The sequence below is a fragment of the Microchirus variegatus genome (genome assembly GCF_963457635.1).
Source record: "Microchirus variegatus genome assembly, chromosome: 5".
Taxonomy (NCBI): domain Eukaryota; kingdom Metazoa; phylum Chordata; class Actinopteri; order Pleuronectiformes; family Soleidae; genus Microchirus; species Microchirus variegatus.
The window spans coordinates 22,121,076-22,146,832 of NC_139806.1; the positions used below are offsets into that span (position 1 = coordinate 22,121,076).

Here is a 25,757-nt window from a genome sequence, read left to right on the forward strand (position 1 = left end):
TCCGGCTTCCTCCCACAGTCCAAAAACATGCGATATGGGGATTAGGTGAATTGGTCACTCTAAATTGACCGTAGGTGTGAGAGTGTGAGTGAATGGTTGTTTGTCTCTATGTGGCCCTGCGATGGACTGGCGAACTGTCCAGGGTGTACCCCGCCTATCGCCCAATGTCAGCTGAGATAGGCACAGCACCCCCGCGACCCTCTGGTGGAGGATAAAGCGGTAGATAATGGATGGATGGATGGATGGACCCTGTCAACAGGGATAAATATGACAAAAAAAAATATGTGAGTGGGAGCGTGTGTGTGTGGCTGTAAATGCCGTGGGATCCGAGCAGCGCACACACACAGATTAAAAAGAAACGGTCAGATCTCAAGGTGGAGGTGAAGCGGAGGGTTTCTGCTCACCGCCGAAGCGAAGTGACCGCAACAGGTCATACAATTCGCTGCACATAGCTGGTGCGTAATGATGGCAGGATATTAAACACTTTTGAGAATTTTTTTTTTTTATTTCTCACAAATAATTAATGCAGAAGTGCGCCACGACTGACATTTCCAACTTTACGCCCACTTTTACTAACATGAATACTGAACACAGGGAGACAATCAGGGGCTCTTTAGAAAGCTCTGTAGCTCTAATTTCACCAGCGGAAAATAAAGAAAACCAAAAACATCATATATGAATGTGCACATGCCCAAATGTGCATTGCACTGGTCTACATATGGGACGCGTCCACGTCTGTGTCTGCGTCCGCAGATTTTAGCCGTTAACGCGATTACTGGAAAGGCGTTTGAGATTAAATTTTCTTCTTTTTTTATGGGTCACATACCCCCTGTAGATGATCCCTATTGATTTTGAGCTGTCTACCATTATTATTAATTAGTTAAAGCGGAACTAGACCGGAAGTTCCTATTAACGCTGTTTTTTTGGTGTGTATCTGCGTCATTACCTTGTTTATGAAGCCCTGACGGTTCGATATTTAACAAGGTATAATAGGTTAACTAGTTTTATTAAAAACTAGAGAGAAATTTATGAGTTCAGGTATTCTGTGTTCAATATCGAGTTTATATGGATACTTTGAACATGTATAAAGTGTAGTCAGCATTATATCATAATATTTAACAGTTATTTTGTTGAATTTATTAATATTTAATTAAAACAGTTGGTGGCAGGTGCGAGTGCGTATACTTACCTTACTACCGACAGCGTAGGCTAGTTATTCACCCAGAAGCCACCCATCGCACACTGTGCCAGCCTCCAACCTGTTCCCAATCATGCTGTGAGTCATAATGAAGTTGAAGAGTCGTGCGTTGAACCAGGCCACCTTGCCATGATGTTAGTTAGCTGCATTTGCGCATCACATGATTTGAACATTGATGGAATGAAAATGTTTCCTATTAATGTAAACAAATTCATCCTGTGATGGCGCTTCTATAGCAACGTGTGAGCAGTCATTGGCTCCGATTACATTAGGAAAGCCGGCTCTCGCTGAAAATTGCGCTTTAATGTTGGCCTGTGTAACAGCATTGTATGGGACTTTGGATGACATTCGGATGATTCCGTCTCACACAGCTGGCATGGCTCGGCTCAGGGTTGACTGGCACGCTCCTGAACGAAATCGGCTTATGAACCACTTATCATCGTTTGCAAGTAAATCCTTGCGTTCCCTAAATACTCGCTCGTTTTTGCGTACGAGGCCCCAGTTCTTTCTAACGAATCGTTCGCGACCGAAACAACACTAGTCGAGGGAGGAGCGACTGTTTTCATTTAAAAACACATCAACTCTGCTCTGAATACACCTGTAATCCACACTTCCCTGTCGCTTTGAAGCCCTGAAAATGGAGAAGGTTCAGAAATGCTGCTTTTCATCAGAAACCACTGAAAACAAAAATGCAGGCGACATTTGCTTCTTGATTGGTTTTATCAGCCATGCCTTGACTATTAAGGCCACATTATACTTCTCTGACTGCGTATGCGTTATCCGTCTGCGTCACCACGGAGACGCCTCAAGCCTTTATACTTCTGCGTCGTGGTGACGGACGCGCTGCAATTTCCCGCCCGATCAGTAGGGGTCGCTGCGCAGGGTTGTTATGCTTCAGGCTACAGTGAGCAATGGCGTCCAAGAAAGAGAGAGAAAGACTGTTGTTGTCGAAACAGTAGCCGTTTCTCACTTTTTTGTGTGATGGAACGCAGTTTTAAGATAATTTGAGGCGAGAAATTGGCCATTTAGAGTCTAAACATGTGCTGTGTGTGTTAAGATATGACGTATTTATAGTTTGGCAGCGGCGTTATCGGCGGGGATCAGCTCCGCGTCTGTGGACGCTCGGTGCTCACTGTGAGCCAGCACAGAGCAGTCACAGCTCTTGCCGTCTCCGTTGTCCCTTGACGGAGTGACGGACACTAAAAAAATATTTTGTGCAGTCGGAGACGACGCAGAGGCTCTTCGACAGGCTCTGCGTCGACGCAGAGCACTTTACGCAGAAGTATAAATTGGGCTTTAGCTGTGGAATAAAAAAGCTCCATGCTGTGAGGTACCTCTGACACAGAAGGCTCTAATGAGGTGGAGGGTTTCTTTGCTCCAGAATCCCCCCCTCTGTTGGTTCAGTCCCTCTCAAAACTGTGTTTGTGATAGTGTGATCACAGGGGAGAGTTAAAATTACCTAAGGCCGTAATGGGATCTAGTTTCTACCTCGGCCAGCTTGTTGTTCTCTCTCGCTCTTGTTAGAACTTGTGAAGTCTTGTGAGGTCACTCGTTGGCTTTGGCTCCTTGTTTTCTGAATGCCGGTAACGGTGTGATCCTCTGACAAGCTTCAAGCTATTGTAGTATGAACAACCATCCCAACATATTTCTCTGTATTTGTGACACATTCTCAGCCGCATAACAAAGTAGGAGCAGATAAGATGATTGCTGCTGATTTATGAATGGTCTAATCTTGTTCCTGTTCTTCTTTGAAAGTTGGCACTGGACTTATAAAGGTCCAGTGTGTAACAGAGTGTTTTCTCGCAGAGTGGATACCACCAAGTGTATAATTGTGATTGAATAGGAAATACTTTCAACAAGTCAGACTGTATGTTTGTCCCACTAAGACTAGCTTGATTATAGTCGGACTTAAGGCCACATTATACTTCTCCGACTGCGTAATGCGTTATCCGTCTGCGTCACCACGTAGACCACTCGAGCCTTTATACTTCTGCGTCGTGGTGACGGATAGACGATGCAATTTCCCGCCCGATCAGTAGGGGTCGCTGCGCAAGGTTGTTGTGCTTTTGGTTACAGTGAGCAATGGCGTCCGAGGGAGAAAGACTGTTGTTGTTGAAACAGCTGCAGTTTGTCACTTCTCTGTGTCCCGGAACGCAGTTTTAAGATAATTTGAGGCGAGAAATTGGCCATTTTGAGTCTAAACATGTGCTGTGTGTGTTAAGATATGACGTATTTATAGTTCGGCAGCGACGAAGTCGGCAGTGTTAAGCTCCGCCCTCTGCGGTCGCTCGCTGCTCACTGTGAGCCGGCACAGAGCAGCTTCGCTCGGGCCTGTCCTGAGGACCAATCTCAGCTCTTGCCGTCTCCGTTGTCCCTTGACGGACACTTAAAAAATATTCCGTGCACCCGGAGACGACGCAGAGGCTCTTCGACAGGTTCTGCGTCGACGCAGAGGACTCTGCGTAGCCTACGCAGAGCACTTTGAGCAGGAGTATAAATTGGGCTTAACATGTTTACATGACCATTGACAAAACCAACATGCAACATGCATGGAAACGCACAAGTGTTTCCACAGCAGTCTGATTGTGCATTTAAAATTCTGAAGCAGACCCTTACTATGCAGACAATAAATAAGAGCATCCTTTTGGTAGTTTTGTGACTCACCTGGGAAAGTGAATGCAAGTGTCCTGTGTTTGTAACAGTTTGCAGATACAACACTAGGTCTCACTAATTCTTACATACTGACCCTTTTAAGACGGAGTTCTATGATTGGGGGATGTTTGGGTAATAGTCAAGCCTCGCTAATGCCAGACTCCATCTCAATGTCATTTTGGCTATCTAGTAATGGTGTCTAACTTCTTTAGCCGAGCCTGGCTAATGCCAGAACACATCTCACCCAGGGTAAGCAACAGCTGAATCAGAAGACTGCTGCACTTCAGTGGCTTCCATATTGGATGTACGGTATATAAAAGCTGCTAGATGTTGCTTCTGTCGTAATTTCATGAAGCCCTCCACTTGTGTGCAAGGAGAACAAATCTTTTCGAGATTGGTTAATTTTTTTTAAATAGATTTTGAAATTGGCCAGGTTTCTGTAGAGTGAAATCAAATCACTGGCAGATTTGGCTGGGTTCACCCAGGCTAGAACAGTCTGAAAATGAATGAACTAAAGCCGTCGTTGTCATTCATATCTATACATTTCTTCATGTCCATAGATTGAGTCAGCGGTTTAACAGCTTGTTGTTTTCCATCCTGTCTTTCAGGCTTGACAATGGGTTGTGTCAGGAGTAAAGAGGAGAAGGCCCCAGCGCTGAAGTATCGACCCGACAACGCCAATGCAACGCCAGTTAACTCCCACTTGGGCCACTATGGGCCCGACCCCACCCTGATGGGTCATTCGCCAGCTATGAAGACACACAACAACAGCTACAACAGTAATGCTGTCTCCCTCACGCCCTTTGGTGGGGCATCTTCAACCATGACACCCTTTGGTGGTGCCTCCTCGTCCTTCACCTCAGTGGCTGTGAGCAGTCCCTTCCCCGGGGTCATCACAGGTGAGTCTGATATGAGAACTGATGGTTTCACAGTGGAACACAGAACCAGGGCTTTGAAAAATTTCTAGTAGTTTTCCCATCCTGATCAAAATGTCCTTATTATTTTTAGAAACTCAGCTCAGGGTCCCAGAGAGGGCATGGAAAGAGGTGAAAAGGCAACGCAAAGACAAAAACATGACAGACAAACAAACAGATGTGAAGAAAAGTCTAAACTTGTACTGTTGTTTTTTAGAATCCTCAGGGAGGGATATACATCTCCTCTACTAAATACTTCTGAAATGATCTTCTCAAACTTGTTTTCTCTGCCATTTTACAACTTTTAATTATGTTGTTATTGTGTTCAAATCGGTGCATAAGTTCAGAATATACCCAGTTGAACATTTTACACATAGGAAGTTATGAGCAGCAGATGTTATGCAAATTAGACATTTGAAACGAGTCAGCCTAAACATCAAGGCCAGACAGAATCCAAAAATAGGTCTGTAATGTGGGAAGCAATGCAGCAAGCATGACTACTCCTGATCCAAATGAAACCTTTGCATTTACTGAATTCAGTGGATTTAGTTAAAAGTTCTTATTTCCAACAAGAGTTTAACTCAAGAATAAAGTTTTAATGAATGATTTGAATGAATGAATTCCTGCTATTATGGCCAGTTAATGCGTCACAGGTTATATCCACATGAGTTAAAAAGTGCATACATTCTGCCCTTGATACAAGATGTCGACCAATATGGGTTTTTGTTTTGGCGATGGGGATTTTTTCCAAGGTTTTTAGGCCCATATATTTGGATTCATTTCCCTGATAAAACATAATACATATTTTATGTACACTATATATAATGAATAAATAATAAATTGGCCAATGCTGATTATGAGAGCAATGACAAATAAAGGCCCAAATAATTGACCCAATCAATGAATCGGTTGATTCAACTACCCCCGAGTTGTAGAGCTCTGAAAACTGAGAAGCTAATAAATGCTGTGAGCTTCTTCTTTTTTGCTTTAAAAAAATAAAAAAAATAGAACTCCAGTGAAATTCACATCTACAAGTCTCCTGTTGGACGATACCAGCCATCAGTCATGTTGGTGTCTACTCATATGAACTAGGGATGGCACTTACCTCTTTTTCATGTTGGATATGACAAACTACAGTATATACTGATATCGGTCCGATTCAGACCTTTTTTTTATTAGACCCTTTAAACTATGAAGCCATTATCAACGCATTTGTGCCTTTTCAAGCTATTTTAAAAACATAATTCTCCAGCTCCTTAACAAATATTCTCCTCCCATAAAGAAGAAATAAAAAAGCCCACAACATGACTCGTCTAAAATGATGTAGCTGATTTTTATTCACATTTTTGATGTGATATGTTGGACTTTTGGATTTGTATCTGTCTGATAGCCGATCCAGTAACGCTTTATCATCTATTTTCCTCTTAACGGGGACACAATTTACAGAATCTTTACCGTCAAAGAACTAAAAACTAGTGATTGAGACAATTAACTCATCTACTGATGATATAAATCAAGTAGGTAGTGGGCTAATTTTTCCTTTGACCTCTATTCAAATTCAGGTCTTAATGCAACCAGTCAATTCGCCCTTCTGTTGGCCATTTCTTATACTGTTGCTTCTGTGTTGGCCTCTGTGAGGAAACTTGAAGATTCTGTCCAATGATTTAATAGTCTAGTGTCTGGACCAGCAGAAAAAAATAATCAGTAATCGGTTACAACTAGACTACCAGCTGTGAACAAAAGCTCTGTTAACACTTACTTTCAGTTAAACCTTGTGATATGTGTCGACACAAATCCGTGTTCTTCTCGACCTCTGCAGCAAACAACTGCAGAGGTGAGATTGTTTTTTTTTTTTAATCTGAAACTTCTTTTTTCAAATGAAAACGTGGTATTATGGATTTAGCCATAGTTTGAACGATGTCAAAATCCTGACAACATACGAGAATGATTCCTGGTATCAAAGAATAAATACACACACTGGTTTAAGTATAATCTGGCTTGAGGAGCTGCTGTGGATCTAATCTTTCATGTTCAATTTCCTCCACAAGATTAACATATCACCATACTCTGTTACTGTAAACTGCAGAATTTGCCAATGCTTTTTATCGCCTCCAAAAAAGATGAAATGATCACTTCAAATCAAACCACTGATGTTTACTGGGGGGAAAACACAGTTTCCATGATGTGTTCTGGAAATATTTCAAAATTTAGGGAGCTGGTTGTATTGAAAGTATTGTACATTTAATAAAACACTATATTTAAAATGAGGAGTTGTCCAACATCTATGTTTGAAGTTACACTTTTAGATAAAACTCTATTAAAGGAAGCACATGCACACCTATAAAGGTCGGTCTCTCTTCATTTCAGGTGGTGTTACATTTTTTGTGGCACTGTACGATTATGAAGCGAGGACATCAGATGATCTGTCATTTAAGAAAGGAGACCGGTTCCAGATTATTAACAACACGTGAGTACTACTTCTGCTGTGTGTGTGTTTAATCTCTCATAGTATTGGGGTCTGATATTGAGGCTGAAATCTGTCGGGGTTAATGGTTCCTCTAATGGGCCATCTGGCTTTTTTCCTGCCACTCTTTATGTCTTCTGTTAATATTTGTGATGTTGGCAACGTGAAACACTCATCTGCTCCAGTATTTAATAGATTGAAAATATGTTTGAAGGTGAATCTCATCAGAATAATATGATTACACATTTATATGTATATCAGCTAAGAGTATGAATATTTTTTTTTTATATACATTTTAATACGTTTCAGTTGTTGTCAAAGCCGTTGTGATTCTCTTGTGTATGTCATCTCTCTTGCCATTTGTAATGGGTTTGTCCACAATATGAAAACAAAAACCTAGTATGTCCTTGTTTCCTGAGCTGCACTTCAGTGGTCTGCTGCTATAAGAGCATTTCTACTTGCTCCTTCTGGACAGCAGACTACTAGAGCATCAAAAAAACGTTTTCCCAGATGTGCACAGGTGTGAAAAACGACAGAGCACCATGTGCTCCACAAATTCTATTCTCCTCGTTCATCATACACCCACTTCCACCGCTGTCTGTGCTCATGCTGCATTTGCAGCAATGAAACTGTAATCTGCTGTTAGAGAAGAGGTGGGTGGAGGAGGATGAGGACAGGTTTGTGCAGTTTATCTTGCGTATTAGTTTTCTGCCTATGAATATTCAATTAATGTTTTACACGTTATTAGAGGTCACTAAAAACCCTGAATAATGTTTTATCAATGTTTGCATTGATTTAAAAAACTAACTACCTAATTTGTGGTGCATTTATTATCACAAGGCAGCAACAGCAAGTATTTGGTCAGTCGATGACGTGTGATGAAATTTAAGAGGTTTCTTGACTGCATCTTGAAGCTACTCTAAGCTCAACATGCTGTATATTCTGCAGATGTTATGAGGGTCTTTGGATGCATTTTGTCAGTTGATCCAATTTGCTCAACATGCTGCGAGTCCTGCACTACCTTCACTAGCTCTCATGCTCTGAAGTTAGTCTACATTATTTCGACTAGTAATGCCATAAAATATTCAAATAGTATCTGAATATTTGACCATAACCAGCTTCTCTGGTTAAGGTAAAGTTATTCATTTAGGATCAGAGAGACAGTTCAGACCCATAACTTTTTTTGTGGTAAAGTGACAAGTGCAGCTACAGTAATTCGTGTCACAAAAGCAGTTTGATGTGCATTGATTCATCTCGGTTAACAAAATCCATGTGATAAATGGTGATGTTTCAGTGCAGCATAATGACTCAGTTTCCTAACGTTGTTGAATGATGCATTAAGTGACCTTGTTCCTTTTTTTTTTTTTTTTTTTTTTTTTTAGAACTTGTTATTATTTTACATAGTTATGAACAGGAAACAACCAAACAAACAACCATACATATGAACGAGTAAATGAAAATTAACAAAAACAAAAATTAGGAAACAAGCAAAAAGAATAAAACAGGCAGGTAGATATGCAGTTCAATAAATAACATACATTTAGAGACAAGGGGCGATCCATTATTCAGGCAAAGTGCATGGCCTTAGTGTGAAACATCAACAATTAGGAACATCTATGCATGGTTTAGCTGTTCTCTCTAGATATACATTTACCAAAACTGTCCCACTGTTCACTTATCATATTATTTTCTCTGTTAAATCTCCCCCAACATTTTACACTTCTCACATGCAACAGTTTCCATCATCTGAGTTCTACACATATTCAGTGTGGGAGCTTGAGGCTCCTTCCAACATCTTAAAATTGTCCGTGCACAAGTCATTAGGCCAGTTTTTAAGATTCCAAAAATATGTTTGTTCAAATGTGGTACCATTGTTTGGTCTCCTAGGACATATAGTCTTGGCGATCTGGGAAGTTCACAATTCAGCCATTAGCCTATATAATGTAAAACATTTTCCCACAGGGGAAAGATCTTTAAACATTCCCATAATGCATGTACAAATGTGCCACTTTTTCCCCACACTTCCAGCATAGATCATTGTTAAGTTAACCCATTCTATTAAGTCTCGATGGTATAAAATAATATCTGTGAATTATTTTATACTGAATAAATTTGCCTCTGGCTTCTCTTACATATTTTTCAGTGTTGGAAAGAATCCCTCCCCATTTTTTTTCATCCAGAGTACAAGACAAATTCTTCTCCCATATCTGCTTGAGAATACTATATGCCTGTCCAAGGACACATTTCATACCATTTTGATGCTTCATGATGTATTTTAGGTAGCTGTAAATAACATTCAACTGGACCATTTTCCTGATCAGTGGGAACAACCTACTTAACTTAGACTCACACAATTTAGCCATACAAATTTGAGTTTTTTTCCCATTCCAAAGAAATTGTTATCATTTTGTCATATCTCATTAACTGTTGTTTTGGAATGCATGTGGGTATCATCCAAGTTAAGTAATTTATTTGTGGTGCTACAACCATTTTTATTGTATTTACTTTACCCCATAAAGTCAGACGTAGTTTACTCCAGTTGTCCAAATTAACTTGAATTTTATCCAATAGTTTTTCCATGTTAGTTGTCATAATTATGTCTTGATCTAATTCTATACCTAAATATTTCATCCCTTTTGGTAACCACTTGAAATTAAAGGGAGATAGTTGACTGCATGAACATTTTTGAGACACTGGCATAGCTTCTGATTTGTGCCAATTGATACAATAACCAGAGACTTTAGAATCGTTTCAATAATTTCTAGTAAGACTGACAGAACTGGTCGGATCTCGACTCGGTACCAAAATATCATCAGCATAAAGAAATAATTTATGTTCTCTGCCTCCTCCAATGACTCCCTTAATTCTTGAATCTACTCTAATCAATGCAGCTAATGGTTCTAAAAAAATGTGAACAATAGTAGGCTTAAACTGCACCCCTGTCTAGTTGACCTGGTAATACTGAAAAACTGAGATATTATTCCGTTAGTAAAGACAACAGCTTTAGGGTTTGAGTATAAGACTCTTATCCATCTGCAAAAACTATCCCAAACTCAAATTTTGAGAGAGTAGCAAATTAAAAAAAAGCCACTCCACCCTATTATCCACTCTAAACATTTCAACCCTATTTATCTACCGACAACCATAGTAGTTAGTCTCCATCTTCCAACTTTACCTTTATCAGAACGCAAATCTATTAGTAATTCAATGGGTGCATGGTCTGTTATTGCTATAACTCCTATATTGCAGTCTATCACCAAATCAACCAGTGAGCTAGCAACCAACAAAAATCTGTTTGTGAAAAAGATCTGTGAGAATGAGAATAAAATGTGTATTCCCGTTCTTTCTGATTTACGAGTCTCCAGATATCTATCAAGCCCAGTTCTTTCCGTAGAATATCCAATGTTGCTCTGTCTCTGGTGGATGTACCTATTCTGTTTTTGCTGTGATCAAGATGGTCATCTATTGTTTGATTAAAATCTCCCCCCAAGATAATCTGGACATCTACATTTCCTAGTATCTTATTGACCTCATGAAAAAAAAGGAAGCGTTTTCTTTGTTTGGAGCATATAAGTTAGATAAAGTACCACTTTAACTCCATTAATAAGTGCTTCCACAGCTAAAATTTGTCCATGAGGGTCTTTAAATTGATTCGACACGGCAAAATTAAACATTTTGTTGACATGGATAACATTTTTTATTAATTCATTGTATTCATCGTTTCTTTTCCTTCTTTCAGTCCAATCAGCCTAATGTTTTTGCGTCTTCCTTGATTTTCCTGATCATCAACACGACTCCATAGTTGCTCCATTTTCTGTTTTAGCACTTTGTTTTCATTAGCCATGCTGGCTGTGCTATCCTCCATGTCACCGATGCGACTTTCCGCCTCTCCGAGACGATTTTGCAAAGCACTCGCATTATTTTTGAGCTCTGATGTGTCTGCCTTGATTGTCGATACATCGATTGACACTTTATTCAGAGTTGTGTTCACCTTTGGAATTTCCGCGAGGATATCCCCCATGTTGTTTCTCTGGTTAGCTTCGCTGCTGGAGTTGGCTTCCATGGTAGCTGAGGTCTTCAAGCGTGTTTGTACACTTCGTTTCCCCTGATTCATTGTACAGCAGACCTTATAACGCCATGTAACTTTGGGTTGTGTGAGAGCACCGACTGTTTACGACATTACCTATACGTTCACGGAGAGTTTACATAGTTTAATTGTTATTAATTTCTGGCGAAGGACGGGAGAATATCTAGGGTGCTGCCATTCCCCAGGTCTTCCTCACGTGACCTTGTTCCTTCTTTATCTTTTCGTGCCTGTTAAACCATCAATATTCCTTCCTTACAGCAGGCACATTTTTTATGCATGAATATATTCTGTGGCCTCTCTCCCTCTCTCTCTTCAGGGAAGGCGACTGGTGGGAGGCTCGTTCCATCAACACAGGACAGAAAGGTTACATCCCCAGTAACTACGTGGCTCCTGCCGACTCCATACAGGCTGAAGAGTAAGAGCTCATCACTCTTTTCTTACTTCATGTGTATTTTTGTCCATGTCTTTCTCAAAACCTTTCTTTTCTCTTGTGCACTCCTTTTTTTCTGTTTCTAACCCTGGTTAGTCAGTTCTCCACTGAATAGAAAGATATGATGCTTCTGAGCTGTCACATGGTGACTAAACCAGCACATATGCATAGGAGTGTCTAAAAACAATGGGGTGCTGTATTAACACTGAGAACTGATGACATTCCTGTAGCTGTTTTGTCAGTGGATTGGATTGGATGATGAGAATTTTTGCTAATAGGCATTACTCATCACTCCCCAAAAAACACCAGAAAAACCAGTTGGTTAACTTTGCCTTTTAGTTTTATACAGTGAGTGACAGTCAGTTAAATGTGTAAAATTCCTGTGAGGTGAAACATTTCAGCTCATTTCTAACATGACAGCTTGTTGGGATGTATTTTGTTTTAATGAAGGGAAGAGGCTGTGAGCTAAGGTTTTATTTATTTACCCATCACAACATTGACTGAGTAATGTAATGACTCTACTTCTGTATATGCAATGGAATAAGCTAAAGCTTTAGTGACAGTAGGGTCATGCATTATTCAAAATGCACAACATGAGATTTTAACATTTTTTAAGTTTCTCATTAGAATCATATAAAAAGTATAGTGTGTAAAAAGTGTAAATTGAATTTATCCTGACAGAATATCTGTCATCAGTATAAACCAAATAATTTAATCTAGCTACAATGATTGATTACTAAATGAATCTTCAGGTATATTGATAATCGATTATTTGGTTTAATATGAATATTTTCTGGTTTCATTGCTTTGTTTGACAAAGAAATCATTAAAACTGATAGATATTTGTTTTGACATTAACATTTTATGGACCAAACGAATACTCGATTCATTGATAAAATAATCCCTGGATTAACTGATTATGAAAATGACTGTTGGCTGCAGCCCGGATTAGGTCAAAACATCATTAAACCAATTCTATTTTTTTTCCACTGCCTGAATGCGACTGACTGTGTGACTCTTGTGTCAGGTGGTACTTTGGCAAAATGGGTCGCAAAGACGCGGAACGTTTGTTATTGCTCCCTGGGAACCAGCGGGGAACCTTCCTGGCACGAGAGAGTGAGACGACCAAAGGTGAGAGAATCTTTCTCTTTGAAAGCAGCCGCATGATAAGGTGTCTGTGATGACTTGTCCTAGTTTTTATTATATTGAATACATTAAAGGAAATGTGTGTATATATATATATATACATATATATACATGTATATATGTATGTGTGTGTGTATATATGTATATGTATATGTATATATATATATGTATGAACCCAAATAGTCTGTCTTTGTTGCACATTCTGACATAATTCCTGTTGCGTTTTTGTTTTTTTCTGTTAGGTGCCTACTCACTGTCTATCCGGGACTGGGATGAGGTGAAGGGAGACAACGTCAAACACTACAAGATCAGAAAGCTGGACAGTGGTGGTTATTACATCACCACTCGAGCCCAGTTCGAGGCGCTACAGAAGCTGGTGAAACATTACACAGGTATACAGCTGCTCAACAGTAACCACCCACGATCCTCATTGTCCTGGTGGCGAGGTAGCATTTAGACAAATTGTTGTTTACAACTGGACAAATCCTCCAGCTCCAAGACCATGTTGTGTGTTTTTCTTTTTCAGACTCATGTTTTATGGACCCTATGACCTATACATGATACATTTTATTCTTTTGAGACAAAGAATCTTCCAATGGGGTACAAACCAAAAATTAGGAAAGTTGTACTCATCATAGCATAGAAATTCTACAATGTAATAAGTGTTTACTTAGTACAAAGTACATGGTACAAAGTACATGGCTGCTCTGACAAGGTTCCAAGTGAAGCTGAGCTGATATTAAAATGTGACGTGAACAGTCTGCCGACCACTGATTGGTCAGAGGAACGTCGTCACTGGAAGAGTGACGTCAAACACAAGAATCAAACGGACACTGCCAAAATGGATCAGTTAAAAATACTTAAAAATCCTGAAAACATACATTGATCTCACGCATTTAGCGAAGGAAATGTCCAAAATCTCAATAACAAACTATATAGACTAGAGCTGAGTAGTGCTTGAACTGTGTAATGGAAAAGTGCCATTAATGAACAATATGCTTGAACAATATACAGTTTAGTGAGGGGTCCACTAAAGGTCAGGGGTTTAAAGACAATGCAAAACCACTGCAAAAAAACAGTCAAGAATATTTCCACATTGAGATTGCACTTTTCACACCATGAAATATCACAATATTTTAGTGCATCAATATTTTTTTACACCAAACTCATGACAGAGTCTGAGTAAAGAAACACGTGTAACTCAAGCCTAATAAAAAGTGTTAATTGCTGTGATTTGCTTTATCTGGGCAGCTTTTGCTAAAAAAATATCCCCATAAACTGTCATCAGAAAGTTTGTGGTTGATGAAAACAAACAGTTAAAATAGATATTTTTTTCCGTGAATACAGTTTAATACCTAGAAAATTCCGAAAAACACAAGGATGTTTGCCATGTAACTCTTAAATATTTAATTTCTGTTCTTGTGTTGTTGACTCTGCCCTGCCCGCTTCCACATAATTCATGTAATTCACTCACTGATGTACTTGAACACTGGTAAATAAAGCACTAATTGCTCTCCTTCATGTTCCAGTAAGTGTAGCCTGTGAAGTGCAGACAGAAAATTAAAGATAACTTGACTGTCATCGTGTATGCATACAAACAAAATTCAGGAGTTAAGAGGTTTTACAGCAACTGTAGGCAACAGATGCAGAATGGTTTTTGACCATTTTACTCTTTCTGTGTGGAGAATTGAAATGGGTATGTTTCACCAGAAGGGAAATGGAAATGAAATTCAATACATTATGGTGAAATAACCATAAAATTAGATCTCTGGAGGGGATCATAAAAAAATAAATGTTTGTTTTGCCATAAATTACTGGAAATAATGGGTCCCTACTTCTGTGCACTTAGATCATGGCAGTTTGATCAAAGTACTCTGCAGTTGACTTTGCATTTAGAGCTAATTAGTGATTGTCAAAACATAATTCATGATAAAATCTCCAACATAAACCTCACTTTGTCCGTGTCTACATTCCCGTCCAGAACATGCAGACGGTCTGTGCTACAGGCTGACGACTGTGTGCCCGACAGTGAAGCCTCAGACTCAGGGACTTGCTAAAGATGCCTGGGAAATCCCACGAGAGTCGCTACGTCTGGAGGTCAAATTGGGTCAAGGCTGCTTCGGAGAGGTCTGGATGGGTAAGAGACCAGTTTCCTATTGCAGTGTATCGAAACTGTATGTTTCAAGAATCTTCAGGATCTTCCCCGAACTGTATGTTGTAAAGGATGCGGCTTACCGAACTCCTCTCTTTCAAAAAGCTTCCAGGCTTTCAAACAAACACGGTTTGGTGTTTGTCTGAAAGCCTGGAAGCTTTGAGCACTTTGAGTCCTGGACAATATTTTAGTACAGTTAACTGTTGGCTGTTTCACGCTGCAATGAGGGTTGCAAATTCTGGGGATTTTTCAAAATTGGAAAATTTCCATGGGAATTAATGGGAATAAACTGGACATTTATTTAAAATGAAGGTTGTCAGCTTAGTGACTGCATAAAATCCGGAAGATGTAGACCAGGGGTCCGTTTCACAAGGCAGGTTTAGTGAAAACTCTGAGTCTGTTAACCCTGAAATGAGGGAAACTCTGAGTTTTCCGTTTCACAAAGGGAGGTAAGTCAAACCAGAGAAAGAGGAGTAACTCTAGCCTGTTTCACAGAGAGAGGTAACTTAAGCTCTCGGTCAGTTACCATGGTAACATGCTCTTTGAAACTAACCTGGTCGGGACCAGGTTTTTCTCCGCAAACCTTGAGTTTCTCTCTGTCTCCGCCCTCTTTCAGACACACATGGTATTTGATTTCCTCATTCATTCAGTCAGCAGAGTTTTGGCGTAGTATAGTTCTGCGTCTGTTCCGCGTCTACATTAGTTATATTAGGTGGAGACTATTTTCACAACCATGTGCTTTTGACAGTGATCCCGTGGATGAAGGTGCAGCATTACTGCTCAGAGAATTAAATATTCGTCAGGAGATGATTATCAGACCTCATAGATGTTCTTACATTTCCAGACACTTCTCTTTTTGAGTGGAACTGTTTCACGTCACAGTTCATCATTTACATACACAACCTAATCCGTCCTTACATTTCAACACTAACAACCGGAGTCACGCTCTCACATCACAGCAGAAATTGTGTGTTGCGCTGCGGTTTAAAAAAACAAAAAATTTTACTTACAAATTTACAATTTTTTCTTTTATACAACGTCATAGATGCAGAGCACTTGAACGTGATATAAAGAATGAGAAGTCATTTATGTGTGATTATAAAACAACTGTACAATCAAACAGCCACTTCATATTTACTTTATGTAAAACATGATCAAAATGAGGTAATCCATGAGATTATACCGAGGTTTTACCTGTTTGAACAATGTTTTAATGTTTCATATTAAACTGCTGCCAAGTGCGCTTCTCCCCCGCGGGATTACACCTAAATAAATAAATTAATAGTCTACAACTCAAGCAGTTTCCCCCTGTAATATTATTGTGATTGTGCAAAGGACGACATTTAAACTTCCGCATCAGCAGCAGTGTTCTCAGACGTTGTCTCCCTCTCTTTTGCTGCTGTTACACTTCCTTCTAAAAACTTGCTCAAACTCACGCATTAATATTTTCCAACTCCACTGGGGTGAAGAACGTCACCATCCGCTTCCCCGTTGTCATGGTGACTCGTCGAAACGGGGCTCCATTCATGCTGTCTTTTTATACTTGTGGTGCACGCGCTTAACTCGAGTTGAAACTACTCCGAGTTGAACAAACTAACTCAAATCCGCTGTTCTGAAACCGAAAACTCAGTTTCCTATCTCAGAGTAGATCGACTCAGAGTTCAGGGTTAGACTCAGAGTTTGTTGACCAGGGGTCCGTTTCACAAAGCAGATTTAGTGAAAACTCTGAGTCTGTTAACCCTGAAATGAGGGAAACTCTGTTTTCCGTTTCACAAAGGGAGGTAAGTCAAACCAGAGAAAGAGGAGTAACTCTAGCCTGTTTCACAGAGAGAGGTAACTTAAGCTCTTGGTCAGTTACCATGGTAACATGCTCTTTGAACCTAACCTGGTCGGGTATTTTATTTTATTTCCTCATTCATTCAGTCAGCAGGCACGTTTTGGCATAGTATAGTTCTGCCATCTTTTCTGCCGCCTACATTAGAAGTTATATTAGGTGGCGAATATTTTCACTACCATGACATGTCCCTTTGACAATGAACCTGTGGATGAAGGTGCAGCATTACTGCGCAGAGAATTAAATATTCGTCGAGAGATGATTATCAGACTGCGCATAGATGTTCTTACATTTCCAGACACTTCTCTTCTTTTTGAGCGGTACCGTTTCACATCACAGTCCATCATTTACAAGCTCAACCTAATCCGTCCTTACATTTCCAACATAACCAACTAAAGTCATGCGCTCACGTCCCAGCAGATATTGTGTGTTGCGCTGCGTTTTTTTTTTGCAACGTCGGAGATGCAGAGCACTTGAACATGATATAAAGAATGAGAAGTCATTTATGTTGGGGATAAAACAACTGTACAGTCAAACAGCCACTTAATATTTACTTTAGGTAAAACACGATCAAAATGAGGTATGGCGAGGTCTTACCTGTTTGAACAATGTTTTTGTTTCATCTTAAACTGCTGCCAAGTGTGCTTCTCCCCTGCCGAATTACACATAAATGAAATAAATTAATAAGCTACCACTCAATATGTAATATTATTGTGATTGCAAAGGATGACATTTAAACATACGCATTGACCTGAGCAACAATGTTCTCCCACACTTCCTTCAAAAACCTGCTCAAACTAACCGTATGAGCACATTAATATTTCCAACTCCAGTGGAGTGAAGAACATCACACTCCGCTTCCCCGTTGCCATGGTGACTCGTCGAAACGGGGCTCCATTGATGCTGTCTTTTTATACTCGTGGTGCACGCGCTTAACTCCAGGTGAAACTACTCCGAGTTGAACAAACTAACTCTAACTAAATTGGCTGTTGTGGAACAGTTTCCTATCTCAGAGTAGATCAACTCAGAGTTCAGGGTTAGACTCAGAGTTTGTTGAACCTGCTTTGTGAAACAGACCCCAGAGGTCACTTGAAAGGTAAACGCATGTAATGACACACATGTTATTACCCAAATGCAAATATTCCTGTAGGCTGAGGGCGTGTAGCTACTGTGCACACTGTCCACATTTTTCTCTGCTGCCTTTTTTTTTTTTTTTTAAATACCAAACTAAGTACCGCAACCCTGACCGCAGGCCAAACAGTGTGACAACCCCCCATTTTTATTTTTAAATAATAAACGGTTTTATAAAACTGTTTTGATTTGTAGATTCAATTAGCTGTCGTCCTGTCCCCATATGCCTTGTATCTATGTGTTTGCATGTTTGTACAAATCTATCTTTGTGAGGTCATTGTGTCTTGGCCCCACAGCTTTAAAGGCCTTTTTCAAGGTTAAGACCTGGTTTTAGAGTTGGGGGTTAGGACTGGGTTACAGTAAGGGGTTAGGCACTTACTTACACTTTGTTGAAGATAGGAATGCATTTTATGTATGATGTGTTCTCACTAAGATATAATAAAACATTTGTTTGTCCATTAATATAGCAGCTGAATCTTGAGTCTTCAGTATTCGCAAAATAATCACATTAAGAATCGAATGTGCCCTTTTGCATAGCAGCCATTTTGACATGTTTGATCAGAGAAAACACAGATGTTATTAATCACATTAACAAGGGCTCTGTTCAGCTCATAAAAGCCAGGACAGTGTGACAGTCAACCAGCATGTGTCCTAAACTGAACACAGCCATTACTGACTTAATTATTAACACCTGCAGTTTTCCAGCTGTGACCTGACAAAATGGCTGCCCAGCTAAAGGTCCCATTGGCTGTGCAGTCATCAATTCTATTTCCATTGCACTTTTACAACAGTATAAACACAGTTACTCGACTCTCAGCCTCAGACTATGTTTTTACAGTCAACGTCAGTCAAGTTCTTCCACACCAAAAAGTAAAACAATGTCTTTATAGTCCTTGCTTTATTCACCGGGACACAATCATGTTGGAATAGAAAAGTAAAAATACGCTTGTCCGTATATGGTGCCTTTCCATTATACAGTTCTACTCTGCTCTACTTGACTCACCTTTAGTACCTGCTCTGAGGTTCCAAATGAGCTGAGACGATACTAAAATGTGAAGTCGACAGACTGCCGGCCACTGATTGGTCAGAGAGTGTCGTCACTGGAAGAGTCATGAGCGCGACATCCAACACAAGAATCAAAGCAAACAATGATGAACTGTAGATCAGTTAAAACGAGTTAAAATCATGTAAGCATGCATTAATCTCTCTATTTAGCAAGGAAATGTCTAAAATCTGATCTTTAACAGAGGAGTCTGGTGCATCTAGTGACATCACTGCTGAAAGCCAGCAATAACTAATCAAATCACAACCCATTCAGCCGTATTTCAGTTCAGTGACTGAGTCTCTGCTCCGAAGGAAGTACTGAAAGATTCTGTGAACAAATCTTTTTAATGAGCTGAGTCTAATGATTGAGTTGCACTGAAAACGGCTGCTTTGACAGTCACTAATTTGTGTGTTTGTGTTGCCGACAACCCCATCGGCATTTAGGACGCACTATGAGGTAATGGAAAATGACGTACCTGATACCAAACCAAGTGGAGTAGAGTAGTGCTAGAACTGTATAATGGAAAAGTGCCATTAGTGTAGGTTGAATGATGTGGGCAACATGTAATGTATGGAAGCTGTATGGGTGTTTAACATGAGATGACAAATGTTAGAAGGAGCTGCTCTAAGATACATATGGGATATGGGTAATAGTCTCTGACCTCCAATATCCATTTTACATCCTACATTAGCAGCATGAATGAATGCATGCATACATATTGATATTTGCCACAAATGCATGAATTAGTAAAGACCAAAAACAAGTGCGTATACACACTACAGTATACACACACATACACACACACACGGCCAATAATGCTTACATTCAGAAACAAGTATCCACTGTCCATTATTTGTAACTAATGTATATTTAATTTAAAACAATCCAGGAGTATATAAAATGCATAGCAGAAGTGAGCGAGTTAGAGGAATGAGTCACGTTTTAGTGAAATGGAGTGGAAGTGAGCTCGCCTTGCTGCCACTCTGGCCCACACACTGATGTAAACGATGATTTGGTTTGATAGAGAGGGAGAGAGAGAGAGAGAGAGAGAGGTCAGTAATCACAGGTCAACTCCTACACTCCAGTTCTTGGGGCTGTGTGTGAGACGGGGGCCTCTCGGCGAACACGACTCTCCTCTTTCATCTCTCCCTCTTTTATTAAGCCTGGCCTGGAGCAAGCCTCGACCTGCAAGCTTACACTGTGCAATCCCAGGAATCCCTCTCTGTCGCCGTCTCTCTCTGCACTGAAAATCCATTTTCTTGCTCCTCTACTTCTCCTCTCCCCATAGTATAGGTCGTGTTGGCCTATTGTGTTCTGCATTGCTCTGCTATGTCCTCCCCAACTCATTATCATTATTTTAATCATCATCGTTAAATGCCTTTGCCCTATTTAGTTCTTCGGTTTGTGTGGTAGTGTGTCTGTGAGAAGAGTTTTGTCGAGTGTGATCCATTCATGAAGGTCATGAAGCAGTTGATCTCCTGGCTCAGCACTTTGTATTTAAGCAGGGTGTGAGTGAGTGGCTTCCAACCAGGAAGTGGCTGATTATTTAAACTGTCATGTTCTCTCTCTCTCGCTCTCTCTCTCTCCCTCTCCTCTCCCCTGGGCTGATCTTTACACAGGGGAACAATACTTTAAATACTAGTATGATGGTTGATATTAGGATTAATATTTCACTTAAATTAATGGAAGATTTGATTATACACTACATGGACAAAAGTATTTGGCCACATGTTAATTATTAATTTTGTTTCAGGCTTTGGACTAGACCCCTTATTTCCAGTGAAGACATTTTGGACAACGCTATGTGTCCAACTTTGTTGCAACAGTTTGAGGAAGGCCCTTTTCTATTCCAACACCAGTGTTCCCCAGCGCACAACACAAGGACTATAAAGACATCAGTGCCTGGCCTCATAAATGCTTCACAGAATGAATGGCACACATTCCCATAGAAACACAGTCTTCCAAGAAGAGTGGAAGCTGTTATAGCTGCAAAAGGGGACCGTCCCCACATTAAAGTACTGTATATGTATTTGAATGTCATTACAGTCCCCGTTGGTGTAATGATCAGGTGTCCCAATACTTTTGTCCATATTGCGTATTATATGCAACATTTCTTATGTTATATCTTTTGTTGAATAGTTTTACTTACATTAGCCAAAATGTTCCCAGTAAGTCGTCCACTTAACTCACTCTGCTATAACATCTGAGGCAAAGCCTTAGCCAGGCTACTTAGTCAGTTTTGTTTTTATTTTGTTGTGTGTATTTGCTGCTATTGGATCATGTCTACTCATTGCCATGTGTTTTCCCCATAAAGGGCAAATGCACAGGGGAACCAAAAAACACAGTTCGAATTGACCTGTAATCTGTTGAAATAAAATCAACCTGCACATCACCATCATCACTACCACAAAAGTCACAGTTTAAAATACTTTATTAATGATTTCAATATTTCTAATCTTATGGAATACACACTTCCTGGAATATTATATAATCACTGACAACAGGAGGAGGCTCTTGCAGCTTTTAACTAAAATGTAGTAATAATGTTACATTAGTTCAATGTAAAGCAGCAGCTTCATACATGACCTTTACGTCCCCCATTCAAAATTCTACGCAACAACAATTCCCATGATTCCACTCTGCTCTCCAACATCAAGTAACATATTTCACACTAAGCACTTCATTTTTCAAAATCAATAACAACTTGATTTGATCTTGTTTTCTTATTTACTCAGGCACATGGAATGGCACTACCAAGGTGGCGATTAAGACACTAAAACCCGGCACCATGTCTCCAGAGGCTTTTCTACAGGAGGCTCAGATCATGAAGAAACTCCGACACGATAAGCTGGTGCCTCTCTATGCGGTGGTCTCTGAGGAACCCATCTACATCGTGACTGAGTTCATGGGAAAAGGTAAGAACAGACCAACATTCCCCTTAAACATTGCCACATTTCAATAATTTAGGTACTGTGTAATATACTAATGTGTAATATATTGATATATTGATGTGAAGCTAATCTGCTTAATTCTCCAGATGGTGATGTATCCAGTCACCAGATATTTGTAGATATCATGAACAACTTGTAGCCTTCAGTGATCTCATTTTTTAATAACAACTATTAGAACTGGGGCTGCAAATACCATTTTTTTTCATAATGACCTAATTTGTTCATTATTATCAATTAGTCAATTTAAATTATTAAATAAAATTATTTAATTATATCCGCGAGAAATGATAACTGGAAAGGCGTTTGAGATTAAATTTTCTTATTTTTTTTATGGATCACATACCCCCTGTAGATGATTATGATTAATTAGTTAATTGATTAATTAATTTTATAAAAAACATATTTTCGCCTGTATCTTCCAAAGTATTGCAGGTATTGGCTTCAAATTTTGCATGGGCATCACATACCACCTGAGAATTATCCCTATCTTTGTAGCTGTATTATTAATTAGTAAATTAATTAATTTATTATGCTAAAAAAAAATTTTTCGGCTTTATCTTCCAGACTGATGGAGATATTGCCTTCAAATGTTGTACAATGATTCATGTAACAACTATTCACAAGTACAATCATTATTACTTTGGCTATGATTGGTAATAGTTACATAATAAGTTAACTGGTTAACTTATTAGTGAACACAGAAAGAATAGTTAAGGCATTTTTCTTTATTATTGAGCTCATTTGGACACATATCATGGGTTTATTTAGCACTTATTCATAACATTTATTACATTATAATATACATTTATTAATTATAATATAAAAAATAGTTAAGCCTCCATTTCTTTATGAGTGCATTGAATGGAAAGTTTGAACATATTGTATGCTTTTTCATGAAATTTAATAAACATAGTGTATGCTTTTTCATGAAATTTGGACACTTTGAAGATATGGCAGGTGTGGTTAGCATTTTAATATTCATAATATTTAACAAGGTATAATAGGTTAACTAGTTTTATTAAAAACTAGAGAGAAATTTATGAGTTCAGGTATTCTGTGTTCAATATCAAGTTTATATGGATACTTTGAACATGTATAAAGTGTAGTCAGCATTATATCATAATATTTAACAGTTATTTTGTTGAATTTATTAATAATTAATTAAAACAGTTAGTGGCAGGTGCGAGTGCGTATACTTTGGGTATATTGGAAAGTTGAGGATTGGACAAGTTCGCGGATATACCCCTTTGCTGTCGGCCCCCGACAGCGTAGGCTAGTTATAATGATTTATTTGTTGTATGGAGCAAAAATCCCCAGAGAATATTCATATTTAAGTAGCTGAAAGTCCCATTTTAAAACTAATGCTCAGCAGTGTAAATGAAGGGTGTATGTTTCCGTTTATGAAAACCAAACAGCATAGCATAATAATAATAATTATAACAACATCAACAAAAACACGAAACCACTTGTTTACGTACCGCAGCTTTAAGTACAAGACGATCTGAACTTGATCTTCAGTTCACTGCCATGTTTTTTTTTGGTTTGTGATGCTGCAGTCTATTGTGTGTCATGTTTAATCTTAGATGTACATTAATTATCCAGATGCATTGACTCTGCTTGACAGTCGTCTTCTTAACTCTTGACAGGTAGTTTACTTGACTTTCTGAAGGAGGGAGATGGTAAATATCTGAAACTGCCTCAGCTGGTGGACATGGCTTCACAGGTAGGGTTAACACTCAGCTTTATTGTACTGTAATGGAGTTCCCTGTCTGAGTGTAGATGTAAATGAGTCTCATAGTTTCAGTCCCTGTGAAACAGGGTTTCAGTTTGTTCTCCATCTGGCCGTCATATTTATTTAATATCCAACTTGACATCTCTCTCCCCTCTGTCCCTGTTCTCCCTCGCAGCTGAATGTGCCTGCACTCGTTCTCCATCACTTAACTGCCTGTAGCACTTAAACACTGCTCATCAGAGGCCACTTAAGCTCACTGCTTCAGTCGCCTACTGTGATCTACTCTTAATTCACCTCTCCATGCTCGGTGGGCTTCCCTCCTTCTCCTCACTCAGCAGAGTGGAAAAGTGTTTTAGAATTAAGCCCAATTTATACTTCTGCGTAAAGTGCTCTGCGTAGGCTACGTAGAGACTCTGCGTCGACGCAGAGACTGTCGAAGAGCCTCTGCGTCGTCTCCGTCTGCACAAAATATTTTTTAAGTGTCCGTCACTCCGTCAAGGGACAACGGAGACGGCAAGAACTGCGATTGGTCCTCAGGACAGGCTGAGCGAAGCTGCTCTGTGCCGGCTCTCAGTGCGCTCCGGGCGTCCTGACAGAGGCGGAGCTGATCCCCGCCGATAACGCCGCTGTCGAACTATAAATACGTCATATCTTAACACACACAGCACATGTTTAGACCCTAAATGGCCAATTTCTCGCCTCAAATTATCTTAAAACTGCGTTCCGTCACACAGAAAAGTGAGAAACGGCCACTGTTTCAACAACAACAGTCATTCTCTCTCTTTCTTTCTCGGACGCCATTGCTCACTGTAGCCAGAAGCACAACAACCTTGCGCAGCGACCCCTACTGATCGGGCGGGAAATTGCAGCGAGTGTCCGTCACCACGACGCAGAATTATAAATGCTCGAGGCGTCTCCGTGGTGACGCAGACTGATAACGCATACGCAGTCGGAGAAGTATAATGTGGCCTTTAGACCGAGGCGAGCTGAAAGCCCGAAGCACCTCTGACGAAGTTGGCAGCCAATGTGAGGAGGTGTTGGACACAAGTGTCAAAGATTCATCCGATTGTTCAAATTGTCTGTTGTGTCTTCTTTGGTCCCAGATTGCTGACGGTATGGCGTTCATTGAGAGGATGAACTACATCCACAGAGACCTGAGAGCTGCCAACATTCTGGTGGCTGACAACCTCGTGTGTAAGATCGCAGACTTTGGCCTGGCTCGGCTCATTGAGGACAACGAGTACACTGCAAGACAAGGTGTGTGTGTGTGTGTGTTAACACTAGTTAAATAAAATAGAATGTAATGTAATTCCAGATAGAGCACTGATTTGACCAAATTAGTTTTTAGTTCCCAAGTTTGGTACACTGTATATATTTATTCTGCATAGTTACACCCTGGAGCCTTTTATCTTCAGTGCTCATCTAGCCATGGATCGACTGGTTATTCTTATTCATATTTTACGTGATCTTAGAAAGGTATTAGAGTTGAATTGTTTATAATTGCACACACACACACACACACACACACTAATTAGTGATCATGAAATTAACCCATCTTTATTACACACCAGCACTTAAACCCAACTCCCCTTACAGACCAAATACAGGCCCTTGGCAGCCCCTGGCTAAGGACATGGAATATAGTTGGAGTGTGGACTGTTGGCTGGGAAATTAATGTGATTTTAAGATTTATTTATTGGACTTAAAGCTCAAGTGTGCCTCCTTCAGAGCTTTCTGAAAGGACCGCTCTAGGTTCTCGTTCTACTTTTGTTTCGGTATCTCGTTACCTCCCCCATGTTTCAGAGAACTGTGATTGATTCTTGTTATGATTTCACCTTTCCTCCCTCAGTCGTGAAGCAAATTGCATCACTCTGTGTCTCCACAGACATGAACGAGTGTTAATAGCCAAACCATGTTTTGTCCCTTTTAGTTCCAAACATTTGATCCTCACTTGAGCCTGAAGTACACACCGACACCTTTCTGATCTTGATTGATGAGTGGGTTCATCAATAGGTTAAACA

The 25,757-nt window shown here is 39.8% G+C and overlaps 1 protein-coding gene across 2 annotated transcripts in view; it reads left to right on the plus strand.

The window, feature by feature from the left end:
* The window catches only part of yes1 (YES proto-oncogene 1, Src family tyrosine kinase), a 40,856-nt gene that overhangs the window by 9,706 nt on the left and 5,393 nt on the right, over positions 1-25,757 (plus strand). For both annotated transcript variants that reach the window (XM_083889360.1, XM_083889361.1), the window contains exons 2-10: positions 4,459-4,749; positions 7,132-7,231; positions 11,632-11,730; positions 12,773-12,876; positions 13,134-13,283; positions 14,873-15,028; positions 21,789-21,968; positions 23,651-23,727; positions 24,840-24,993. In XM_083889360.1, the coding sequence (XP_083745486.1) occupies positions 4,467-4,749; positions 7,132-7,231; positions 11,632-11,730; positions 12,773-12,876; positions 13,134-13,283; positions 14,873-15,028; positions 21,789-21,968; positions 23,651-23,727; positions 24,840-24,993 (1,303 nt within the window). In that variant the 5' untranslated portion in view covers positions 4,459-4,466. The remainder of the gene's footprint in view (positions 1-4,458; positions 4,750-7,131; positions 7,232-11,631; positions 11,731-12,772; positions 12,877-13,133; positions 13,284-14,872; positions 15,029-21,788; positions 21,969-23,650; positions 23,728-24,839; positions 24,994-25,757) is intronic.